This window comes from Betta splendens, chromosome 21 (assembly GCF_900634795.4).
Source record: "Betta splendens chromosome 21, fBetSpl5.4, whole genome shotgun sequence".
Classification (NCBI taxonomy): domain Eukaryota; kingdom Metazoa; phylum Chordata; class Actinopteri; order Anabantiformes; family Osphronemidae; genus Betta; species Betta splendens.
In genome coordinates this window covers 1,746,473-1,769,299 of record NC_040899.1, presented here as the reverse complement: position 1 = coordinate 1,769,299, position 22,827 = coordinate 1,746,473, and the positions used below count along the sequence as shown (strand labels likewise).

The window sequence follows — 22,827 nt, the reverse complement described above, 5'->3', positions numbered from 1 at the left end:
TTTCCACCAGTGTTTTCTCAGCTGCAGTTTCCCTGAGAGAGGGAACATGTTTTCACAGATCTGCAGCTCCTGCGCCTCCTTATCCTCCTCCGCTCTCGTCCTCTCGTCTCGTCGACATTGGCCGTCTGACTGAAAACACACCTGGTGTTGGTATAAGGTGCAGCCTGTTCCTACCGGCTGAGTGGCTCTATTCATGTCACTGAGTGCTGACACAGCAAACAGTCACACAAACAGAATAGTTTGGTGCTGACTGAGCTCTTTGTTCATGTGATGCTGGACGAGCAGAGCCGCTCACTGCACCAGGTCCTAGAGGTTAACACAACAGGAGGTGAAGGTCGTATCCACAGGTGCTCGTTGTAAAGGTCCCAGTTTGGTTGGGCGCTTCCTGCTCCTTTCCCATTTATTGTTGGACCTGCTGCCCTGAGGACAGGTTTATCACTGCTTTAATATGTGGCTTTTCAAATTGGATCCACTTTTGCAGAACACATGGTTTGGATTAGTGCTGCAGGCCAAGGCCTCCTGCTGTGCTCTGGGTGACAGGTCTGGGCTGCAGGCAGACCACCTGGAGCCACGCTGTTGTAGGACGTGCTGAATGTGTCTTGGCACCGTGTTGCTGAATAATCAAGACCTTCCCTGAACTCACGGACGGATTCCACAGCAATGTGGACGTCCCGCTTCTCCTCCGATCCTGGACGACACACGATTCCCTGAAAACAATTTCAGACCTCAAGCACTCATGCTTCACATTACGTGATGTTACGTGAGCTCAGACCCAAACGCTCTTCTGTCTCTGAGGCTTTAATGCTCTGATAAAATCCCCAAATTCTTTGCAGTTCTATGCTTATGTGGCCCATTTGGAGTTGAAGCTCGCTCGCTACACATCCTAACGTCACCCACACGCTGAAAGCAGCACCAGGACGGTTCTCACAGCGCCGGGCCAGAGTCTGTCCAAGCTGCTGCTCCGGTTCCCATCGTCAAACAAAGGAGGGTGCACACGGTAAGTGGTTCCAGTGGTTTATGGAGCCGTGCTGCGTCAATGCTGACCTCCGAGCGCTCACTAACAAAGGGAGGGTCCAGGCTCTAATCACACTGAGTGGAAAGTACCTACGCTCAGGTCATTTAGCTAATTACAGTTCTAGAAAACATATTTTATGGAGGGTCGTTACCTGAGGATTTCCACCTAATGAGGAGTCCTTTTTATTCCATGGGGTTGATGGACTGGAAACAGTTCCCTGATATTAAGCAGTTAGCTTACGTGTTCTTTCGCCTGAGAAAACAAAACCCAGGTAGATCATGAAGACTGATGAATCTTCTCAGCATGAACCAATAGATTATTCAGTCTCAGGGTCCTCAGAACCAACACACCTGCAGAGGATTCCCCTCAGCTGATCTGGGGCCAGCTCTGAGTGCAGCAGTTTGCACTCAGTCAAGCACTAGTTCCCACTCATCATCATTGTTGTTTTCTGGGCTGCTGACCATCACTGGTTCTGGTTCTGGTTCTGAAGCCTGTTTGATGCACTGCTGGTTTGGTTTCAGTATTCAAACTGAAAATAATTAACAAATTCATACATGTCTTTATAACCGTGCTTCCATCACTTAGTCATGAGCTGATTCCTGCTGAGTTCGTTGTCAGAACAGCAGTGACACCAAGTGGTGTAACCACCAACACTCCCATTAAAAGCTGCTTGCGTTTCCTGACATTGCTTCTTCTTCTTTTCTCTTATTCAACTGTTCAAGGGCCACTGGTTCTGGAGAAGGTTTAACCTGAGTGACAGCCGGTCAAATGAAGAGCACAAACGCCTCTTACTCTTGTCCACCGTTGTTTAATTAAATGTCTGCACAAAGATTAACCAAATAGAGAAGATGAACACAAAAATGAATATTGCTGATTAAACTAATGAAATATCACAATAGTTTAAATAAAAATGTGACTGTTGAAATACAGTGTTTGATGAGTTTCCACATCAACAATAAAATCCAACACTCTCGACGTCTGTGTGCGTTGGAGTCAAACTGTCCCACAGTTTTACTTCATAGAGTAAATACAAACAATGGAGACAAAATACACGTGTTGGCTACATTCATCACAGCAGGTTCAGCATCAGACGGCATCTGTGTTTCAGTTGTGCTCATCACAGTGGTAACGGATCCACTTCTGTCCTTCTGACCAATCACATCCCAGATCTTTGTGGCAGCGCTGCCTCAGCATCAGAGCTCGTCCTGCAGGGAAACAGAAGTCAGTCTCAGCACAGAGTCCACATTTGACGTGGGTCAACTCGTCACCTTTAGTTTGCTGTGTGGCTGTGATGTCATCTGTTGTAGCCTCCGTCTGATGGCATCAGCGATCACATTAGCATCCCGGCTGTTTATGTGCTCCCCGCTGTGCTCGTACTGTCAAACAAGTTTACTGTTACATACAGATATGGACATTATTTCTTATAATAAACTCAACCTCTCAACGAATCTAAAGTGGGTGAAGTGTTTTATAGTAAAAACGTCCTCGAACACAAACTGTTCAAGTCTATGTGACATGTGCTGTTCTGTTTACTGGCTGGTTTTCTCACCCTTCTTGTTCCCCAGTACGGGTAAAATCTGACAGATGGGTAGGCAGTGATTCCAGCTGATTGACAGGTCTGATAATGAGCCTGACAGTCCACCTTCCCTGCACGCACCTCTCCTTTGACCATCTGTCAATCACAGAACATTTTAGAGCCTCAGAGAATGTGTCTCCGTTTGGAGCTGGTGGAGTCTGGTTCATCCTAAGCTGAGACTGATGGGACAGGAACAACGGCCTCACCCGAGCCAGGACTTCAAACTCTGGGGCGAAGTGTTGACAGGGTCCACACCAGGGCGCATAAAAATCCAGAACCCAGTGATCCTTTCCTGACAGAACCAGTGTCCTGAAGGACTCTGGAGTCAGGTCCACAGACGCTCTGGGTAAAGAACTGTAGTCCCACAACTATATGGAATTATTGCGACATAACACAGAAACCATCCAAGACTAAAAACTGAATTGAAAACCATCTGACCTCAGCGCCCACGTCTTCAGCGACTGAGCGTCTCTGTGCCAACCGTTATAAGTCCTGAAGGCAGATCAATATCAGGGTCAGTCATTCTGACTCAGACGCTGTGGATCAGTACATTCATTTGTTTTTGTGTAGCACACACTTGTAGCGCTCTGGTTGCCGGGCGTCACCGAGGTACAGGCGGATTTCTGGGTATGCCCTGACACTCTGACTCTGACAGAACGACTGGTACCGCTGACAGTCCACTGAACCAACCAGGACAAGACCCAACAGCAACTGGACACAAAACAAACAGCTTGTTGTTGTTGTTCCATCCAGAACCTTGTTTGGGACGGTTTATGTGTCTCATACTCTGGCCATGCGTCTCCACTCTGGCATCAGAGCCTGACAGGGGCCGCACCAGGGAGCGTAGAAATCCACTGCCCAGACCTGCCCTTCAGTTCGACCTGCAGCCGCAGAGAGGGAGCGTTACAGCCTAGTAAAAGCTCGCTGAGAGCCAGAACGATCTCTTACTGTGAGGACGAGTGCTACCTTTGACTCTGTCACTGAAGCTGGAAGGATCCAGGACCACCACCACTGGATTGACCAGATCCTGCAGAGACAACCATTCTTCAACAGAAGCTGATAAATACAGCTGAAGGCTTTCTTTTTCATTAATTAACCAGTACCAACAGAACATCATATCAACCACTAACGAAACTGTCGACATATTTTCATTTGTTACCCGGCGCATGTTTGCTGGTTTTTGACTATATGTGTGTTGCGAATGCTGTAGTACCTGTATGAACTCCAAGATGCCATCAGCTGAATGATGTCCCTCATATTCATGGATGGAGGAGCCGTTAAAGATCACTGTGGTGGGATACGCCTGAATATTATACTGAGACAGAGGGACACGTGATGAGGAGCCTGTCGGCTCAGTAGTACTGGTGCAGTGCAGATGCGCCGGTGTTTACCATAGAGCACAGGTCCTGGTGAATAGTACAGTCCAGAGTCCCAAACTTCATCTGTCCGGCCAGCTGGATGGAAGCTTTTCTCAATTCAGGCAGTAGAGCTCGACATGGGGGACACCACTGAGCACATTAATGAGGTTAACGTCTCAGCAGGTGATAGAATTATATTGGAATTAACACGTGGCCAGGTCTGCTCAGCCTGAGAACTTAGAGCTGTTTCACATCCGCCTTGTTTCTTACAGAAACTAATTTTAACTTAATGTCTCTCCCCGCTGCCACGTTCATCCTTCAGCCTCTCACTCCTGAAGCCTTCAGACACTTTACCCACTTAAACATCTGATTGTACCAGACATGCGTCCTGCTTATCAGTTCTCTCTGTTTGTGCTGTAGGTGCAGCACTATCACCAGCCCTGAAGGCAAACAAGGAGTGAAGCTGGTTCTTCAAGCTGCCGCATATGAAATATAAAACCACCTCAGGTTAAGTAAAGCTGATCAGGTCTGACGTGGCACACGTGTGCAACATGACAGTTTACTTTCTGCTCCTTTTCCACCAAAAACAGTGTGCTAAACAGAACCCCAACATCAGTGACAGAACTGCAAGTCATCAGCTCAGATAAGTAACTAACCGGAGCAAAGAAGTCGACCAGCCAGGGCTCCTTTCTGTTGGATGGAAAGTTGTCAGGCCTCAGTGTTGTTACATGAGCACGAACGCTTTCCCTGGCAAAGCCCACGATGTTGTACAGCACGTCCTTACCTGCAGACACGACACAGTTAGGGCAGACAGTAGACCCAATAACTAGTAAAATGACTGAAGTGTTTCCCTCGAAGAGGATATGAAAGCAGCCAAGCAGCATCCAGTTTCAGCACTGACCATGATGAATCTCAAAGTCATGGATGCCCAGTCCTTTGAACACAGCCACACACGGTTTATGGATGTAGAGGGACCGACACAACTCAGAGTCAGCTGTACAGTGAACTCTGCCAACCTGGAGACAGACAGACAGACAGACAGACAGACAGACAGACAGACAGACAGACAGACAGACAGACAGACAGAGAGTAGGCATAGAGTGAGACGGACAGACTGGAGGGAGGACGGACGGACGGACGGACAGACAGGTACCTGTATGTGGTCAGTTCGGAGAAACGCCGGTAACTTCTTGTACTCGCTAGAAGCTGAGCTTTTGTCTCCAAAGGTAAAACTGACCAACCAGCGATGATGGGTGAGCTTCCTCTGAAAACAGCAACACATTCCTCAGAGCCGTGCAGCACATTGGAGCAGTACAGTAGCTTGTGCAGTATTTGTACCTGGAAGTTGTCACTGGTCAGAAGTTCCAGATCAGGCAGATGCTGGATGACCTGCTTGTAAATCTCTCTACTGTCCAATGTTTTCAGCCACTGAAACATCCACAGAGACAGTTGTACACAGATACAAACTAGCGCAGTTCACACAGAGACATCAAAGGCGTGTGTCTCCTACCAGTACGCTGTCTTTCTGGTCCAATGCACTTTCAGGTGGGTACAAAGCTGTAGCTCCACTAGTTACCTGTCAGTCAACAGACGACTGTCTTTACTACATGTATAACTGTGGGAGCATGTGTAGTAACAAACTGTGTTTACCTGGAAGCTTTGACAGAGGTTGTCCTCTGTGACACAGTCCATCCACCCCACCTTGACCAGACCATCCTAAAACATAAACGCAACATTTTACTACAGCTCAGACGTTCACTTCCTAAAAGTATTACTTCAAAAACAATGCAGGTTCGAAAGTATCTGAAGATAAACCACAGACACATATGTAGAGATAGATACGTTTTTGTTTTTACGCCCATTTTCTCACCAGCATTCCTGCCAGCTTCTGTCTTGTTCTTGGCTCCAGGCAATCTGAGAATGATATGACACATAATATATCATAGCTCTTGGCAGCAGCTGTTATGGCAAAAATTGTCTCTTCCTTATTTCTATGTGTCTTCCTTACTTCTATGCAGTTATTATATGATTTATGACTTATGTTCTGCAATTAATATCTTATGTTTTGTCTTACTGTATGCATTTGACATTTCACCTAGATTGTTCAATGGTTGTCTCTGCCTGATAGACTCTCAACTCTAGCTCCCAAACCCAAGGTCGGGGAGTTGTGTCTCTGTCTGTTGAGACTTGGTGCTCCTTTCTCACAGATAGTTGGACGTCAGCAATGCAGGTGTGAGAATGTAAACATCTTCACACACACTGTGACAGGGAGGAGATGGTGCATGTAATTTGATTGGGTTAGAAAGACATTCCACCCTAGTCGGACAGAGAAGCTAAAAGGCAGAAGCAACTTTAGGATCGTGGGCTCTTTGCATCACACCTTCGTGGTGTGTGCACTGATCTCCCCAGCTGGTTTTTGGTTTGTTGATGTGCACGATCAACATCCATGCTTTTTATTTGCTTTCCCCATTATTTTTATTTTCTTTATTATTTCAATAAATCACACAAAAGGACAACTCTCTCTCATCTACGTCTTTATGGAAAATTTCCACCACAGAAATTGGCGTTGTCGGCAGGATCCCGCAGCAGGTCGTCTGGACGGTGTGACCAGGGACGATAGTCCTGAGGACTAGGGTCGCTCAGCCTCCGAACCTCTACAGACATTCAGAGCTGGGAGGACTGCTCACCCGTCTGGATCGCCTCTGACGAGATCCACGAACTCAGATTCAAACTCAAATCCTAATTTGGCTCAGCTCGGTGAGAGAGATTCCTTTTAATTTGGGAAAAAACAAAAAGAAAATATAACTAGGAAAAGAGATAATATTTCTAAAACGACTATGTGGCTGAAAACATCTAAAATATAATAATTAGGACCAAACAATTTTTTTTTTTAATTAAAAAACTTAATATTCGGGTAAAATTAATTAGGTCAAAGTGTGCCCTGGTGGTCGAGACGGTGGTTGCTAAGGGTTGGCTCGTGGAACCGAGCTTCCGTCTGTACTGAGGATACAGACATGTTTTTCTGATCTGTGCGTGGTCCACACGTGGGGGACTGAGTATAAAAGACGGCTTCTGAAAGAGGGAGTGCGTTTGCAGAGTGAAGTATTTTCAAGAGACGAGGGCCCCGGGCCTAGAGGGGCCTAACGTTGAGGAAGTACTTCGTGAAAGACTCTGTCGCCAGATCGGGTTGGTTCCCTTTTTACGGAGACGTCCGATAAAAAGGCATTTTGGGAAGGTTCCGGCCGGAACACATAAAAATCTAAGGCAGAAAACCGCCGGGACTCTGAAAGATGGGTTCGGGGCGATCTAAGTCTCCACCACCAGACTGCAGCATTACAAAAGTAAAAGTAATTAAAAGTAAAAAGTAAATATGGTTATTAGTGCGTTTCATGTTTCCATGAGTGGGAAACTGGTTATGGGTTCAAAAGGAGAATCGCTTAGTGTAAAAGGACATACGCACCTTAAAAGAAAAGTTAGATACAAAAGATGAGATTTGAAAAAGCAAAACTATCAAAACGAAACCCCTAAAAGAAACAAAAGAGAGATGAGAGTAACAGAGAAAAAAAAAAAAAAAAAAAAAAAAAGGAGATAACAACTCTGGGGAAGAGCACTCGCCACACACACACACACCACACACACACATATCATGTCAAGAGCAAATGCTCCCATTCTTTCTGCTCTCTATTCTAATGCAGAACTGAGCGCGATGAGGGTAAATCCGGATCTGGACTCCTTTCCCACCATCAGCAGAAGAACCGAAGGAGAAGAAGCGCCTGACCAACAACCAGAACAGGGTGGAAGCTCTGACACCACAGCAGCTGGAGGACACAGACCACAGCATGGACGCCTCACAGACTCCCACAACGTCTGCAGCCATCACGTTCTGGGCTCATCAGATGAACCAGCTACTACAGACCCTGCACCAGCATGAAAGGACTGTGTCTGAAGCTTCAGAGGAAACTGTCTTACAAGCGTGTGTGTCTGACAGACACCTGCTTATGACAATCAGCAAAGGAAAACAAGGACAGAGCAACAGCAGAAAAGACGTGCTCTGACACAGACACTGGTTGAAACAACAGGAGAGGCTTCAGACGTGATCGGCCCAAAAGAGCTGCAACCGAGGATCCAGGAAAGGTCTGTCATCGAGGAACAACTGTCCCATTGAAATGCTTCACCCGCTGGCGCTCACATCAGACTGATGGTTGGGGAAGGAGGAAGGTGACGGTTCCTTTTCACGTGACGTACAAGACGGTACCGCAAACACACACACACATTCATACACGCAATGAAGAAACACGCTTACAGCTGATACACGCTCAAATTCATGTTCATGCTTATCTGCTTGCAATGAAGAATCGCTTTTTGCTCAAAAAAAAAAATCCCACAGAGTGATTTTAAAAATATGACAAACAGCTAAATGACAACTGCTGCATGACTTTACAGTCTGATGGGTTTAAACTATTTCAATTTGCAACAAATTCAGTAATAAAATCCTCCATGTTTCTAAAAATACTTGTGCACAATATAGGTTTGTCTGGCCAGACTGTAGAAAAACAAAACAGACTGTAGAAAAAACTAAAAACAGACTATAGGAAGACTGAAACCGACTGAAACAGACTATTAATGACTATTAAAGGGAAGACGACTATTAGAGAGAAGTAATAATACTTACTGTACGTACCAGACTATTAAAGAAAACTTATTGTTTCACTGTCTTGTGCAACATCTGACAGCAAGACACCTTAACATTCATTTTTGCTTTCAAATTTATGCCCAGTTAAATTTTTAGGAAGAGATCTCATGTGTAGTTTAGGTATTTGATTGATTTCCACTCCAGACGAAGTGCAGGTTACATCTACAGACATTCTAAATAATCCCTCTTTTGTTGGTGTTAACTTCAGCTCAGCTGTGCTCCTATCATTGGCTGCTGAGGGGGGGCTGTAACTGAGGCCCTCACACAGGCTGCTTCACAGCTTGTTTATGATTTCACACACACACTCAAACTGACCTCAACTTCCCTCTTTTGGGATGAACACAGGTCTGCGCTTGCGATTTCTTTTACTAACGAACAAAAAGATTTTTGATGTTTCTTCTACAGCTCCACACGTCCCTCTGTGAAAACATGATGGAGACAGATGCAGGACGTGGGTCCTTTCGTGAACAGATGTCAACGGGGTAGAGACTGGTGAACGACTTCTGACCCCATGTGACGTATTCACCTACTTTGCATACTTTTAGAAAACTTCTTTTTATTCTGCCGTCATGTGCAGCAAACAGTAAACTGGGTACCTCCACATTCTAATGTCACACATTACACGCTTTTGTTTTTATTTTCATTTTTCAGAGGACGCTCTGACCCAACACTCAGCCTTACAGGAAGCCCTGCTTCCCTGTGGCTCACACACAGACATGATGTAGGTTTGATCAGAGGATGTGAACCAGTGGTCATCACACCTAAATTTGACCACAGACCATGTAAACAACAACACCCTCTGAAAGGAAGCCATAGACAGCGTTACTGCAGACACCACTAATCTACTGAATCATTGGATGCTACAGGCCACAAAGAGAGCCTGTCTAAATTACAGTTTGTTCAGACAAAGGTTATTTTCTGGGTCATTGTAATTACAGCTGATGGCAAATCCATCTCACCCAACAGAGTAAAGCAATTTGAAACCTGCCTAAACCGTGCACGTATAAACAGCTGATGTTTTTTCTAGGTCTTCGTTCTTATTGTAGGAACTTCATTCCTAACTTTACTGTTTGAGGCCCCACTCAGGGTTCTGATGCAGATGTCTTCATCGTCCACTTCTTGTCTCACGTGGACGTCTGAGGCTGAACAGGCGTTCACCGACCTCAAACTTGCTCTTCAGTCGGCTCCTACTTTGGGTCTACCTGACCCTATGCGACCTTTCACCCAAACAGTGGATGAGAAATCAGGTTGTATGACCTCTGTCCTTTTACAGGATCACGGAGGACGTCCGCGCCCTGTAGCCTATTTCTCTGCTAAGCTTGACCCAGTCGCTGCGGGGCTCCCACGATGCCTCCGAGCAGTGGCTGCGGCAGAGAAAGCCGTGCTGGCATCACGTGACATTGTTGGCTATTCTGGTGTCACCCTGCTGGTTCCTCATGCCGTGTCTTTGATCCTTCTGGAACAAAAAAACATCACATCTTTCTACAGCCCGATGGCTTAGATACAACACCATCTTACTGGAAATGCCAAACATTACTGTCAAAAGGTGCAATGTGCTTAATCCAGCCACTTTGTTTCCAGGCCCTGACGATGGCGAGCCTCACAACTGTGTTTCGGTCTTGAACCAGGTTTGCACTCCGCGCCCAGATCTGTCGGAGGTGCCAATTCCTAACTGTGACCTCGTTCTCTTTGTTGATGGCTCCGCCTCTAGAGACCCTGCTTCGGGCCGCTGTCAGGTTGGATATGCAGTCTGCACCTCTCATACTGTTTTACAGTCTGGCGCTTTGCCAGGACATTACTCTGCTTAGGCTGCGGAGTTGATCGCACCGACCGAAGCCTGTAAATTGGCTGAAGGGAAGTCTGCTACTATCTACACAGACTCCAGATACGCTTTTGGCGTCACACATGACTTTGGTGCTCTGTGGAAACACAGAAGGTTTTTGAAATCTGATGGCAAACCTATCTTGCATCATGATAAGGTTGCTGATCTGCTCGACGCAATTCTGTTACCAGCTGCAATTGCTGTATGTAAGTGTCCCGCACACACTGGGGGCACTGATCCCATCTCTGCTGGAAACACACGTGCTGATGCTGCTGCGAAGGCAGCTGCTCGACATTCCCTTCCCTTTGCTCCCTGCCTCTTATCCTCCACCTCTACCCAACCTCCCTCTCCTCCCTCTGCTCTCCCTGATCTTCAGACATTCTCTACCCCACAGGAACGCAAGCTCTGGCTGACGAATGGCGCCACCAGTAGCCATGGCGTTTGGTATGGGCCCGACGGCAAACCTTGCCTGCCTAAACACTTTTTCCCTCATTTCGCGAAGTTGACACATGGATTAGACCATGTATCAAAGGGGGGAATGTTAGATGCTCTTACAAAACATTGGTACACTAAGGGATTTTCAATCTATGCGCAAAAATACTGTGAAGCATGTATGACATGCGCCCAACACAACCCAGGTAAGACGACTGCCAAACCACTGGCAGCTCACCCACCACCGGAACAGGCGTTTGACCATTTAATGCTGGACTTCATCGAACTAACGCCGGCAGGAGGTAAAAAGTATTGTTTAGTGATTGTTGATATGTGGTCAAAATGGGTGGAGGCCTTCCCAGCTAAACATGCTAACAGCCATGCAGTTACCAAAGCCTTGCTGACAGAAATAATTCCCAGATGGGGAATTCCATCTAAAATCAGCAGTGACAACGGCTCACACTTTCGCAAACCAAGCCCTCGAGGAAGTGGGAAAGTTTCTGAACATCGACATCAGAAAGCACTGCTCTTACCACCCTCAAAGCGGAGGGGCGGTAGAGAGAAAGAATGGCACTTTGAAAAACAAACTGGCTAAATGCTGCTCAGAGACTGGTCTCAAGTGGACTCAGGCTCTTCCCATTGTGCTCTCATACATGAGAATGAGGAGAAGGATGAGAACAAACCTCAGCCCGTATGAGATCCTATTTGGTAGACCTCCTATGATGGGACTCCACCCTGAGACTGAGACTAGGATTTTACCACCTACTGAAATGTGCGAAGACGCAATGCTACAGTACTGTAAGAACTTATCCTCTGTTCTGTCCCAAATCTCCAAGCAGGTGAAAGCGGCTCTGCCCAAACAGGCGACAGAACCACTGCACATCATTCAACCAGGAGACTGGGTGATCATTAAGGAGCTTCGCAGGAAGCACTGGAACTCAAAGCGGTGGCAAGGTCCCTTCCAAGTCCTTCTGACGACCAACACAGCTGTGCAGATCACAGAAAGAGCGACTTGGATCCACTCCAGCCACTCCAGGAAGGTCCTGGATCCAACAGACGACCCTCCATCTACATCTACACCACAGAGAAAACCACCACTGACATAAAGAATTGAGAAGGACGACCCTCGCTGTGCTCACACACGCACTGAGGCGAGGCTGCGTTGACCGTTCAGCTAAAGGTGCGAGCCAAGCGCCGCCTGAAGCTGCGCCGGTGAATCACACTATCAGACCATACATCTACACACACGTTCCTGAGAAAACACACACACGAGCAGCCTTGAGTTGCCGACGCTGGACGACGTGTAGACTCTTCACATCACGGGAGTGACAGTGACTCAGACGACATTGGGAGGAAACCTGGCGGTGATAACGAATCCCAAGTGTCTCTGTGATCAGCTGATCACAACCTGAAGAACTCCAACGAACTGGCAATACATCAACACACAGGTTGGAAACAATCTAACGCTACTGTTCAACAGGACGAAGCAGATTGTTACGAGACATCAATTGTAACCTCGTTGCGTTAGACATTTTATGTTACTCTGAATATTGCCTTTATCATATGATGTTTCCATGTAACTTCACACACTACTTTTGAAGAAGAAAATTTCACAACACTGAGTTTAAATATCCTGAAGTTGACTTGGTGTTTAATTTGCTCACAATCACTTTATTCACTGCTACAAAGACTTTTTATCCTTTCATCTACAGATGAAAGACAACACAAGCGGAAATATGCATCATCATTCTGGTTAAATCCCTGGATCTCGTATTCATTCTAGACGCAAATGTACAATTACAGATCCGAAAGCATGAAATCTATCTTAAGATTATATGATACAGAACCCCATCGGAAACCTATGGCTATCATAAATTAATTGTCTTTATTACATTACAATCGAATGGCCCTAGACATGTTGTTAGCAGAGAAAAGAGACGGTTGTGTTATGTTTGGAGACGCATGTTGTACTTACATCCTGAATAACACTGATTCTAATGGTATTGTGGCGAAGGCGCTACACGGCCTTCAGAGTCTCTGCTAACTCTGGTATAGGTTCTTCCTCTTGGAATTGGCTAGACGAAATGTCTGGAAAATGGAAATCTGTTCTCATGTCCGCAGCTGTTTCCTTTATCATTGAGATGGCTGTGATTCTCTTGTTTGGTTTTTGCGTTATCACACTGGTTAGAGGTCTCATCATGCGTGCGACCCCAGCAACACTCTCGTATCAAATGACACAATGCACTATGTTCAAAAACCCCAACTCTAATTCACTTAATGACTTTGACGATGGTCTTAGGCTATCTGACCACGAAATATAATCTGATACGAATATGATTATGGGCTTATTTTCTTCACATGCCGATACAGAAGTTATTCTTGTATAACTACCCACCAAAAACAGCTCCCAACCTTTTATCCCTAAGTTACTTGCATTTTATGTGAAGGTGTATTTTTGAATTTTGACTTAATACACTTATTGTTTCATTTGCAAGGATCTTTTATTATTACAGAATGTGATGTTGACAATTTTTATCCTTTAATGGTTTGATTAATGTGTAATCAAAAGGGGGGAGTGTTATGGCAAAAATTGTCTCTTCCTTATTTCTATGTGTCTTCCTTACTTCTATGCAGTTATTATATGATTTATGACTTATGTTCTGCAATTAATATCTTATGTTTTGTCTTACTGTATGCATTTGACATTTCACCTAGATTGTTCAATGGTTGTCTCTGCCTGATAGACTCTCAACTCTAGCTCCCAAACCCAAGGTCGGGGAGTTGTGTCTCTGTCTGTTGAGACTTGGTGCTCCTTTCTCACAGATAGTTGGACGTCAGCAATGCAGGTGTGAGAATGTAAACATCTTCACACACACTGTGACAGGGAGGAGATGGTGCATGTAATTTGATTGGGTTAGAAAGACATTCCACCCTAGTCGGACAGAGAAGCTAAAAGGCAGAAGCAACTTTAGGATCGTGGGCTCTTTGCATCACACCTTCGTGGTGTGTGCACTGATCTCCCCAGCTGGTTTTTGGTTTGTTGATGTGCACGATCAACATCCATGCTTTTTATTTGCTTTCCCCATTATTTTTATTTTCTTTATTATTTCAATAAATCACACAAAAGGACAACTCTCTCTCATCTACGTCTTTATGGAAAATTTCCACCACAGCAGCCCTTATCGTTGCATGGATGGCAACATGCATGGCAAACGTACACATACATTTACAGACAAACAGAAAAACGTAGAAAACCCGCAGTGGAGGCAGGATACGGCATAAAAACAGACGAGTGACTGATCTAGCATCTGTCAACGGATTCACTTACCTCCAGTGTCCGAGCAGAAGGTGATCAGCCAGCTGACTCCTGCTGAGAACGCACTCTCTATCTCGCTGAAGACGTTACCTTCAACACATCCCACAACCACACCCAGAGATCAGACCACGCAGACAATAGGAACCAGAAGAAGACAACATGAGAACTTAAACAGCTTCATTCATCCAGAATCCCTGCCTCACGGTCCAGGGTGACTTACCTTGCCAGAGCTGAGTCACGGATGTTGTGATGAACCTCATAGAGAAGCGGATCAGGTTGTCTTTAGATCGCTCCCCATTAAACTTCTCTGGATTCTACAGCAAGACAAATACAGTGTTAAAGGAAGTGAACTCTACTGCAGTGAGACCGAGACATCGGGTTAGTTAGAAGTGGACGTGGCACTTCAGTCGAACCCAAAACATAAAAGCGTAACTGTTTACAATAAGAATTATCTCAGACACATAAAACCGTCCGAGCAGCTGAGAGAAACGACGACTTTAAGTTTAAAATATTATTTACTGCAGCTTTAACTTTGTCATTTTAACGGTAGAGTTGTCACTGAAAGAGCTACAGGTTGTGCTGATTCCTGGATTTTATGATGGAAACATGAACACTAAACATATTTCCAAGGCATCTGTCTAAACAGATTTATTTCAGCTACTGAAACTGACGGTAATAAAGCAGTTGATAAAGGTCACATAGTCAGTAAACCTACCTGCCCTGCTTTGTATATGTACAGACTGGGATAGCTGTTGATGCCTTTCCTCCTGCAGAGGTGGTTGTTGTCGCCACAGTTCACTGCTCCAATCCTGATCACACCATCCATCTCCTTCGCAAAGTCCCTCCACTGAGAAACATGCAGATTTTGTTTGGTTTATACACAGTAATTATTGTCTCAGCAATGCTAAATTAATGGTCACTGTTACTGCTGATCAGATGTGTGCTTGTTGTTGGGTGGTTTAGTTTTAAATGTGTGTCCTATGCACGTGAGTGCGCTCATTACATCCTTCAGTGTCATGTTACCGTTGGAGCCAGCTGATGGCAGTGGGAGCATCGTGGGAAATAGAAGTTGATGAACCAGATTTCTCCAGAGTTCACTGCTGCCTCTGTAACACACAAAACACAGCAGTCGTTCAGAAAAATGCGGTTTGAAACAGGGCAATGTCTGAGGTAGAGGACACAGGGAAATTAGGGGAATGGGATGATTCAATAAAAGTCACTGTGTGTTTTAAAAAACAGACTTACCAAAATCTCCACTGTCTAATGTGATGATCTCCAAATCATCGTCATAAATACCTGGATAGAAACAAAGATTTAATTGCTGACCTGACTTCCTCACAGTGGAAGGAAACATTACTGTTTCTCTTGGTACGTTACGGTTTAACAAAGCAAAGACCTACCAAAATCATAGCGATAATAGTTCCAGCTCTCGTAGCGTCCTCCCTGCTGTTCATCCAAACCCTTTTCTCCATATTTATCATATTTTTTTCTAAGGTCCTCATCCTTCAAAACCTCATAGGCTCGATTCACCTTCAGAAACTTCTCATGAGCAGATGGGTCGCCCTAAAAACAAAAGCTTTAATAGTCTGTGGGGCAGGTTTCAAATTGAGGTGATGTGTAGTGGTTTGGTTTTCAGAGCAACTTACAGGGTTTTTGTCAGGGTGCATAGTTAGCGCCAGCTGCTTGAAGGCCCTTCGAATCTCTCTGGTCGTGGACTCCCGACTCACTCCCAGCAGGTCATAGTAATCTTGACTCTCTGTCCAAACAACTTCCATCAGAATGACGAGGAGCAGTAGAGGCAGCGTCAGCCGAACAGGGCGAGGCCACTGAAGCCCAAGGACAACCCTGTACCCCATCTCCAGTCCAACCAGAACAGCCCTGGAACACCTGCAACGCACATGCACAAACACCTCTGCTAAAAACTACAAAAGTAAGCTAGTGCATGTTGTATTATCACATTAGTACGTGTTTATTTGTGCAGGCACATTATCACAATGCTAGTGTTAATTACTGACTGTGTAAAGACACTAGAATACACTGAGAGGACTCGAGGCAAAGCCCTGTTACTGTGACCAGAGCCCAGTGTTCCCACCTGACCAGGGATTTCACCTCTAAGGGCGTAACTACTACACATGGCTGACTGGCGAACTGAACATGTAGTACACGTACAAGTAACAATGACATTACCGCTCCTTCTAAAACTGGATCTACCTAAGACTGGGTGGAGTAAAATGTGTATTTCCAAATATTCAGGAAAAAAACGCAGTAAACAAAGAAAACACCACAGAAAGGCTGAAATATTTCTTAATTTTGCATTACACATTCATAACACGTGTACACACTTCATTACACTCCACTGCTCCGCAATGTTTGTTCTGTTACACTAGCCCAGAAGCCAGGTTTATAGGGCTAAGCTAGGCTAATCTAGCGGATTCTTGCCATTCTCCAACAATTAGCTTATTAGCTTCCCTGCTACTCTAAGATCTCCGTGGGACTTACAGTCCACGTTCATCTAACGACGTCCAAAACGTCGCCCATATAAAACTCAAAACAGCTCCGTTACCTTAACGGCGTTTCAACTTCTACAAACTCCAAAGCTGAAGATCCGCATCTGCGTCCGCCTCGGACCGGCATCAAGTTTTCCACAAAAAAACGTGGAATTCCCGTTTCCGCGTTTGGATGCTTTCATAATAAAAGCCTGGACACATTACTTGTGGTTTTAAGAACATTCCGCTCCTGAAAATAAGAGTTTACAACAAATTGAGACGTAAAAATTAAATACTAGCAAAAATGCCCCATTTTTTTCTTAAATGTTTGATCGAGGAGCTCTAAACTAGGTTAGTTTCTATGTATTGTTATAATTGATGCTGTATCTCTATGTATCTTTTACAATATCGAATCCGACATATTTTACCAGCAATTAGTGGACTTAACTTTAATGTTGCAGATGGGTTTAATAACTTTAGTTTGAAATAAATCTACAGTAATTACTAAAAACACAAATTTCTACCAAGTGTCTTTACTAATTCCACTCACATATCGTTTAGTAAAGTATACAAAGAGCTGTTGCAAAATGTCAATATCATAGATGTTTTATGTCTGTTCGTTTAAAATGTACGATACACTGGATTCTTGGTCTGGCTATTCTTGGGATTTTATTTTGACTTTAGAATAACAGTCCAAATCCTGTTCAAAGCAGCAACTTAATCATTTTTAGATCGTCGGTCGCGTTCCGATGACGTAGAATCGTGAAACTTGCTACCGTTCAGGGACCCACGTATGTTAATTATAATACGAATTATAATACGTACCTACGGCGTTCCACGTGTGTTTTTGGTAAAGTCACTAATTCGACGTTGTGCCGCAAAATACTACCTATAGACGAACAAGAAAATTACCTTAACACGGTTTAGCTTAAGCAAAAATGATTTTTATTTGTTTTTCCGTTATTCCATCCGCTTGTCCGTGTGAGGCTCGTAGGGCTGCTGGAGCCTGGGAACAAATTTATGAGCATATCAGAATCAGAATCAGAATTAGAGTCGTTTTTGCCAGGTTTGCACAAGACAAACAAGGAATTGCATCCGGTCTGACTCCGTCTTTTCATACCCTCATACCAAACAGTAATTATTTACATATCAATTACAGTTACATACATACATACATTATTTGCATAAAGGAAATAAAGAATAGAATAAAATAAATTAAAATTTGCACTGCACATGTTTTTACTGAGTCCTTTCTCTATGTGATGGAGTTCAGCTCTGACACCGTGGGAGGAAGCTGACTGTGTCTGCTGGTTCTGCTGGTTCTGGTGGCTATAACTCTGTGACGCCTGCCAGAGGGGAGGAGTTTGAACAGATTATGTGTGTGTGGGGTCAGCAGTGATGCTTGCTGCCTGTTTTCTGAGTCTGGCCCGGTACAGGTGCTCAATGGAAGGAAGCTCAGTCCTGCTGGTTGGACCACCCGCTGCAGTCTGTGTCTGTTCTGCTTGGTGACTGAACCAAACCACACAGTGATGAAGGTGCAGAGAACAGACTGGGTGATGGCCGTGTAGAAGGTGTCAGCAGCTCCTGGGCAGTTCAGGAAGTTCAACCTATGCTGGGCCTTTTTGTGGACAGTGTCTTTGTGGGGGGCCCACTTCAGGTCCTGGGAGATTGAGGAACTGTGTTGTTGTGGATGGTGTGTGTGTGTGTGGGGGGGGGGGCATTTAATACATAAAAAGTTATATTTTAAACTTTATTAATTTTAGCTATGTTGTAATTAATTATTATTAATCCCAAACAAATGCGGTATTAATTGACTGAATTTAATATATATAAGGATAAAAATCTGTTTTGACTAATAATCATTTTTAAGATAAATAAAAAACTTATACGTAAAATGAAACCTGGTGATTTTGTTCTTACTCTGAGCAGAATATAATTCCCCTGGACGCATCTTTTCTCTGACGCCATCTAAGTGCGCCCGATAGAGCCGCCTGCTGTGTTTAGTTCCCCTGTTGTCGCCTTTCTCTCAGTGTCACAAGCTAAAGTATTTGACTGGGTTCTTTAATTTTAAATACCTAGCTTTCAGTAACTTAGGCTCTAATATTAAAATTTGTCGTTTACGAGGGAGGCAATTAATCTAGACGAAGATCGTGTAACAAGTCAATTAGCCGCACTAGCTAACAGGTTTTCTTTTTCCTGGCGTCATTTCCTACTTTTGAAAATCGCGGCCAGAAACAGACATGGAGTTACAAGGTAAGTAAGTTCTGTTAACTTTTACCTTCACTTCATATTTCGTTGATGTCTGCTGTTGCTAGTATCTTAAACCATCCGTCTGCCGTGGTAACACGTCGTTAGCTACTAGCCAGCATTTGTGTTTGTTTTCCCGAAATGTTGGCATTAAAACAGCAGCGTGTAGTCGGGTGGTAGAAGAAACAGATTAATATTTCTGATTACGCCACAATAAAAGGAATTTACTAATAAATTGTATATAGAAGTACAGAATGCTCTCACTGTGCTGAATGGCCCTTTTCTTCAATAAAGTCTTACAATGCAAATTATTGTAGTAAAAGATAAATGTTAATATTAAGTTCATTTTATATAAACAAGAAGCACCTGCCCAGTTTTCTCAATCTAGTTTCAACTGTCTTTCAGTGGGCACTGAACCCATGGCCATAGGCTCCCCCACCTCACCTAAGCCAACATCTGGAGCCCAGTTTTTGCCTGGCTTCCTGATGGGGGACCTTCCAGCTCCTTCTACCCCCCAGCCACGAGCATTCAGCCTGGCATCGCCCATCACAGAGAGCACAGGTAAGGATTTAAGGTCAGAATTAAAGCTGAGCTTTGGACTGTCTAAAGCATGCTTGTTGAGAATCTTCTATCTGCTCTTTAGGTGGTGGAGGGGGGGGATCTGCCCCACAGCCTGTCGTACCCACCCCAAAAGATAAAAGTGGAGCCCCACCTGTCCGCAGTATCCACGACGACTTGGCTGCAGTAGGGACGCCTCTCAGCGCGCACAGGCCAATTACTAAACAGGTGTGTTGATTTAGTGCCTCTATATGTTGTCATTTCCAGTGACAAAATATGTGTTTTGCTAAATTAAGTTTGATAAAATGTGAAAAGTTATAAAGCGTTTTATCTGTCCCTTCTCAGGCTTTCCCAGTGATGCAGTCTCCTTTGTCTGCACGCCAGGCTTTTACTCCAGGAACAGGTACATCGTGTGATTTCTACCATGTTGGGTACAATTTACAGTACTTAGAAACCAGGAGAACACCAGGAATGTTACTTGGTGGAGCACAGTGGACCAGGATGACATTGTTCAGGTGGCAAATGTCATGGAAAGCATTGAGTTCAACTTGACGACTGCTGATCCTTCGTGTTCCTTTGCCAACCTGTCTATATTCCCCTCTGTTTCTGTGTCCAGGTGTGCAGCAGATGTGCTTGTCTCCAGCTCAGGTGGATCCCTTCTACAGTCAAGGAGAGTCCCTGTCATCTGACGATCAGCTGGACCAAACCTGGGTCACCGTGTTTGGGTATTTTTACTGCATTACTCTTTCTAACAATTCAATTTCAATTCAATTTTATTTATATAGTGCCAAATTACAACAAGGTTATCTCAAGGCACTTTCCCAACAAATCCCACATACACCAAGCTTTGCAATTTGACAGTAACAGTTAATAAACTCACATTACACTCTCAATAGAAGTGCAACCTCTCCTCTCCACTTTGTGTTTGATAGGTTCCCTCCAGCCTCAGCCTCTTACATCCTGCTGCAGTTTGCTCAGTATGGAAACATCATAAGACACAAGGTGAGAAACCCCGACACAGGACTGACTGACGGGCTAAGCAGTAAAGTTAACATCCAAATAGATACTGATTAAACACCGACTTCACTACTTTGTCTGAGTAACTGTATTTCTAGCTTTTTAGTGGCAATGTTGCATTGTCACTATTGCTTAAGTTGAGAGTTCAACATAAATTTATGTTGCTGCAGTTGGGAAGTGAGCACTACTACTACTACTACTACTACTACTACTAGTACTACCACCACCAAGAACAACATCCCAAGTACTGAATATCAATAAACTCCATGACAACTGCAGTCTATGAACCTTTGTTGTTAAATGGGGTCTTAGCTTTGTAAACTCGGATAATAACGGCTCAGTTGATATGATGTGTATTGACAGATGGCATCTCCCGGTAACTGGATGCACCTTCAGTATCAGTCCAAGCTACAGGCCAGAAAAGCTCTGTCTAAGGATGGGAAAGTTTTTGGTGATGCCATCATGGTGGGAGTGAAATCCTGTATAGACAAGGTCAGCGTCTGATGTCACCTGGAGTAGCTGTCTGATCGGTTCTTTACATCCCATGAACCTGATGTGATCAGTAGTGAAGTTGTTCCTTTATCTTCTCTAGAGCGTAATGGAGTGTGGCGATGCTGTCTCTTCTCCCCTCGCCACGTCTTTTTCAACTTCTACCCTTCCCTCTACTCCTCGCTCAGCTATCAGACCACTCAGCGCTGCCTACAGGAACTCTGGCAGTGACTACCAGGTAACTTTCAACCTCTGGCTCTGTCGTTTCTATTTCGACTCCGTTAAGACAGCCTCAATACTGAATGTGGCATATTTAGACCCAGTCTTAAGTACTGGCTAATGTACATTACTATTCCTATTCTTATTGTTCTTTGTGTCCATCTTTAGGTGGTAGCAGACAGACAGACGCCTAGGAAGGACGACAGCTTTGTTTCAAAGGCAATGGAGTACATGTTTGGCTGGTGATGGTACATCATGAGATACCTGCAGGCTCGGATGAGAAAGCACGTCAATAGACAGATGAACTGATTCACTACACCGGGGAGGGGGATTTTTATGTCTTTGTCTTAATAAAGTATCTGACTTGTTTGATTTCTTATCTTTTTGTTTACAAAGTGCAGCCACATGCTTATGTTCATGTATCATGGCCTAACATTTGTGAAAAGGTTGCAGTGTGCGTATTTATATGACAAAAAAATAATTGCAGAACAGCTTTGTACTTGAATACTAATCGTCCACTTACTATAAACTTTGATGGAATTGGCTTTCAAAGTTATTGCTAGTTCATCATCGACTGACCTGTTTTATCTAAAAGTTGATATGGAGCTCACTGCCATCTAGCTAGTGAAATTATCTACACAATTCAGTACTGAACTGATTCAGCATTCTTCAAGTTTGGCTGCTTTCCGAACGTTATTGCAACCAGCAGATGGGGCTAAGAATCCTAACGTAAACCTCACGAGACAAACAATCAAAACATTAAAGTGTTCACTAGTACTACTTTGTACAGTTCGTAGTAATTAGAAAGCCAACCTTAACATATAAACGGGACAGAAGAGCTACTAAATGAATTCCAGGAATCAATAATAAACACACCTGGTGTCTCACCTATTCTGTTTGATATCAAGTCCAACAACATTTCTTGGAATAGCCTGAGTCACCTCACTGCTTCCCGTGTACACGCAGTGACTAACACAGCTGGCACACGGAGCAGACAGGTGATGTTCCTGCCTTGTCATCATCTCATATAACAAGGAAGTAAATAATGACCTCAATACTCTCACCCTTTTTACAGCTTTAAAAACAGAAACTAGAACCTTGTAGGAGTAGAATTAAGGCCAGAGCTGAAGTATAGGACTAAATCAAGTGGCCATTCAGTGTGATTGTAGTGTACAATCTGAAATGCATTATAATGTTGAAAAAAAGTGAACTGACTCAAACCTGGAGTTATTGTACAAAACTTAATATTTCCAACACTGTCGAAGACAAACAAGTGCTTAGTCTGTTTACTTAGGCGACACAATAAGTAACCTAAGTGACATTTTAGAATCAGATGATGGTCTCCGTAGGGCTCAATCTCACTGATTGCCTACCATTTCTCACCAGCTGTCCTGTTCCCTAGTAGCTGTCGTTGTCCCGGGAGCTTTAAGGTTCTCATGGGCTTCATTCGATCAATGCCACATAAATGACCAGAACAGGTAAAAGTGCAGAGCAGAAAGCATGTTAGAAAAACACAGGCTTGTGGGGATGGAACAGACGGAGCACAATAATAATAATAATAATAATAATAATAATAATAATAATAATAATAATAATAAT

General features: G+C 44.2%; 2 protein-coding genes and 1 long non-coding RNA gene across 3 annotated transcripts; 2 read left to right on the top strand and 1 right to left on the bottom strand.

Moving 5' to 3' along the window:
• Nucleotides 1–1,807: 1,807 nt before the first annotated feature.
• dnajc10 (DnaJ (Hsp40) homolog, subfamily C, member 10) lies at nucleotides 1,808–16,871 on the bottom strand. The gene is made up of 25 exons (XM_029137392.2): nucleotides 16,776–16,871; nucleotides 15,859–16,099; nucleotides 15,613–15,775; nucleotides 15,458–15,508; nucleotides 15,236–15,318; nucleotides 14,928–15,059; nucleotides 14,433–14,526; nucleotides 14,225–14,302; nucleotides 5,820–5,863; nucleotides 5,600–5,665; nucleotides 5,460–5,525; nucleotides 5,288–5,377; nucleotides 5,103–5,213; nucleotides 4,851–4,965; nucleotides 4,606–4,733; nucleotides 3,983–4,099; nucleotides 3,805–3,906; nucleotides 3,558–3,618; nucleotides 3,378–3,472; nucleotides 3,169–3,302; nucleotides 3,030–3,083; nucleotides 2,798–2,945; nucleotides 2,565–2,687; nucleotides 2,284–2,391; nucleotides 1,808–2,220 (listed from the first exon to the last, which is right to left on the bottom strand). Exons 1-25 carry the CDS (start codon nucleotides 16,844–16,846, stop codon nucleotides 2,209–2,211), a joined length of 2,487 nt encoding a protein of 828 aa, XP_028993225.1. The 5' UTR covers nucleotides 16,847–16,871; the 3' UTR covers nucleotides 1,808–2,208.
• Nucleotides 5,872–14,028, top strand: LOC129603478 (uncharacterized). The gene is made up of 2 exons (XR_008693357.1): nucleotides 5,872–10,670; nucleotides 11,736–14,028. It is a non-coding gene; the product is annotated as an uncharacterized LOC129603478 (long non-coding RNA).
• Nucleotides 16,872–18,650: 1,779 nt separating the features above from the next.
• Nucleotides 18,651–21,600, top strand: nup35 (nucleoporin 35). Its single transcript, XM_029137841.2, has 9 exons — nucleotides 18,651–18,951; nucleotides 19,351–19,506; nucleotides 19,589–19,731; nucleotides 19,849–19,906; nucleotides 20,120–20,228; nucleotides 20,436–20,505; nucleotides 20,884–21,012; nucleotides 21,113–21,247; nucleotides 21,397–21,600. The coding sequence occupies exons 1-9, from the start codon at nucleotides 18,939–18,941 to the stop codon at nucleotides 21,472–21,474; spliced, it is 891 nt and encodes a 296-aa protein (XP_028993674.1). The 5' UTR covers nucleotides 18,651–18,938; the 3' UTR covers nucleotides 21,475–21,600.
• Nucleotides 21,601–22,827: the final 1,227 nt, after the last annotated feature.

Bases quoted from the DNA above. Each gene is read 5' to 3' on its own strand.
- dnajc10 (XM_029137392.2), bottom strand. From the start codon at position 16,846: ATGCCGGTCCGAGGCGGACGCAGATGCGGATCTTCAGCTTTGGAGTTT. The intron at 15,509-15,612 runs GTAGGTCTTTGC...GTTTCTATCCAG, and splicing joins CTATTATCGCTATGATTTTG to GTATTTATGACGATGATTTG. The intron at 4,966-5,102 runs GTACCTGTCTGT...GTCTGTCTCCAG, and splicing joins TCCGAACTGACCACATACAG to GTTGGCAGAGTTCACTGTAC.
- nup35 (XM_029137841.2), top strand. The intron at 20,506-20,883 runs GTGAGAAACCCC...GTGTATTGACAG, and splicing joins GAAACATCATAAGACACAAG to ATGGCATCTCCCGGTAACTG. The intron at 21,248-21,396 runs GTAACTTTCAAC...GTCCATCTTTAG, and splicing joins ACTCTGGCAGTGACTACCAG to GTGGTAGCAGACAGACAGAC.